The sequence below is a fragment of the Aspergillus glaucus genome, assembly GCF_001890805.1.
Source record: "Aspergillus glaucus CBS 516.65 unplaced genomic scaffold ASPGLscaffold_8, whole genome shotgun sequence".
NCBI lineage: Eukaryota > Fungi > Ascomycota > Eurotiomycetes > Eurotiales > Aspergillaceae > Aspergillus > Aspergillus glaucus.
In genome coordinates this window covers 992,755-994,126 of record NW_019170460.1, presented here as the reverse complement: position 1 = coordinate 994,126, position 1,372 = coordinate 992,755, and the positions used below count along the sequence as shown (strand labels likewise).

At 46.9% G+C, this 1,372-nt stretch overlaps 2 protein-coding genes across 2 annotated transcripts; both read left to right on the top strand.

Moving 5' to 3' along the window:
- The first annotated feature begins 147 nt into the window (after positions 1-147).
- Positions 148-445, top strand: ASPGLDRAFT_46300 (uncharacterized protein). The gene is made up of 2 exons (XM_022546412.1): positions 148-357; positions 423-445. Exons 1-2 carry the CDS (start codon positions 208-210, stop codon positions 438-440), a joined length of 168 nt encoding a protein of 55 aa, XP_022402002.1. The 5' UTR covers positions 148-207; the 3' UTR covers positions 441-445.
- Positions 446-641: 196 nt separating this feature from the next.
- On the top strand, positions 642-845 carry ASPGLDRAFT_46299 (uncharacterized protein; the record flags this gene model as incomplete). The annotated part of the gene is made up of 1 exon (XM_022546411.1): positions 642-845. A coding segment is annotated over exon 1 (171 nt), but the record flags the coding sequence as incomplete, so codon positions are not given.
- Positions 846-1,372: the final 527 nt, after the last annotated feature.

The window sequence follows — 1,372 nt, the reverse complement described above, 5'->3', positions numbered from 1 at the left end:
GCACGCCCTCCCTCTGATTTCCCTTTCAATATACAGGAATGCTTCCATGATGTCATCCTGGATGAAGTGCATAGCCTCTGCAACCTGATGTCCTCTCAAACACAAGCTGTGTATTGGTTAGCTGCATTGTTTCACCTCCTGCTCTCAGCCACCCTGTTGTACAATTCCTGTGATGACATGTGTGGCTATATGCCCCTGCTGTTTACAATGCTGTCTATTTGGACCCATACTGATTGGACCACGCTCAGCATATCAACAGAACAGAATGTTTTTAAACTGCCTGAGGACCATCCCAGGGTGAAGCTGCGCTGTAGCGTCAAAGCTGTTGAGAAATATGTACTGAATCAGGAAGTGGCACTGAATGTGTCAGGGGATCATTTTTGTCTGGTATTGAAGCATCTGATGATCAGGTGTAACCTCACCTCTTGAATTCTGTTTGACTCACTGACACTGATTGGTGCTGATATCCCTCCAATTGAACACAAGGTGATAAATGTGAAATTCTTCAAGCCTGAGGATGAGATGTTCAGTGATCTTGCTTCAAACCTATGCAAGGGTCTCTTCACACGTTTGCCAGTGGACTGGAATAAGTTCATTTATAATATGCAGAAGCTCTGGATGTTGATGCTCTTGAGTTCATGGCTTGGCATGCACTATGTTGAATCTTCCCTGGAGGCACAAAGTATCCCTGTCACCGTTGCTAAGCTCAAGACTCATCAGGTTGCCCCATTCATGGCCAGCGCCATCAAAGAAATGGCAGTGGTGAACAAAACAGCTATGGCGCACTTTTTTAAACATGCCTCATCTCTCACCAATCAACAACAGACCTGGTGCCTGGAGTTCCTGCTGCATGGAAGCCTGAAGATGCGAGCCATGCTACCCATCCTTTGTGACCAGGTGATCATACATGGGGAGAAAGTGATTGTGTGGACACAGTTTCTGGCTGAACAGGTGTATGTTGCTGCCACCCTTGTGGAGGCCAACTTTGATGCAAGGGTTTTTCATGCAGGACTCAGTGTTCATGAGCATTCTGTACTCATCAAGCAGTTCACACAAGATCCAGCCTCATGCTCTGTGTTGGTCTGCAGCTATGGTGTTAATGTGATGGGCCTGAACCTGCAGAACCTCTGTCACAATGTCCACCTCTTCTCTCCTGGTATGTCAAAGGCTGTTGTCAATCAGGCAGTTGGACGCGTGTGCTGCTTGGGCCAGACAAGGATTGTTCTTGTTTATGAGTACTTACTGGAGAACAACTTCAACATGATGTTGGTGAAGTGTAACAAACTGAAGGCTGTGCTGGGTTTAGTTGCAGAGATGAGCCCTGATGAATTCTCAATGGATTTGGACATCAGCCGGTGGGTTGTGCAGGGAG

Coding starts and splice junctions, on each gene's coding strand:
- ASPGLDRAFT_46300 (XM_022546412.1), top strand. CDS start 208: ATGCTGTCTATTTGGACCCATACTGATTGGACCACGCTCAGCATATCA.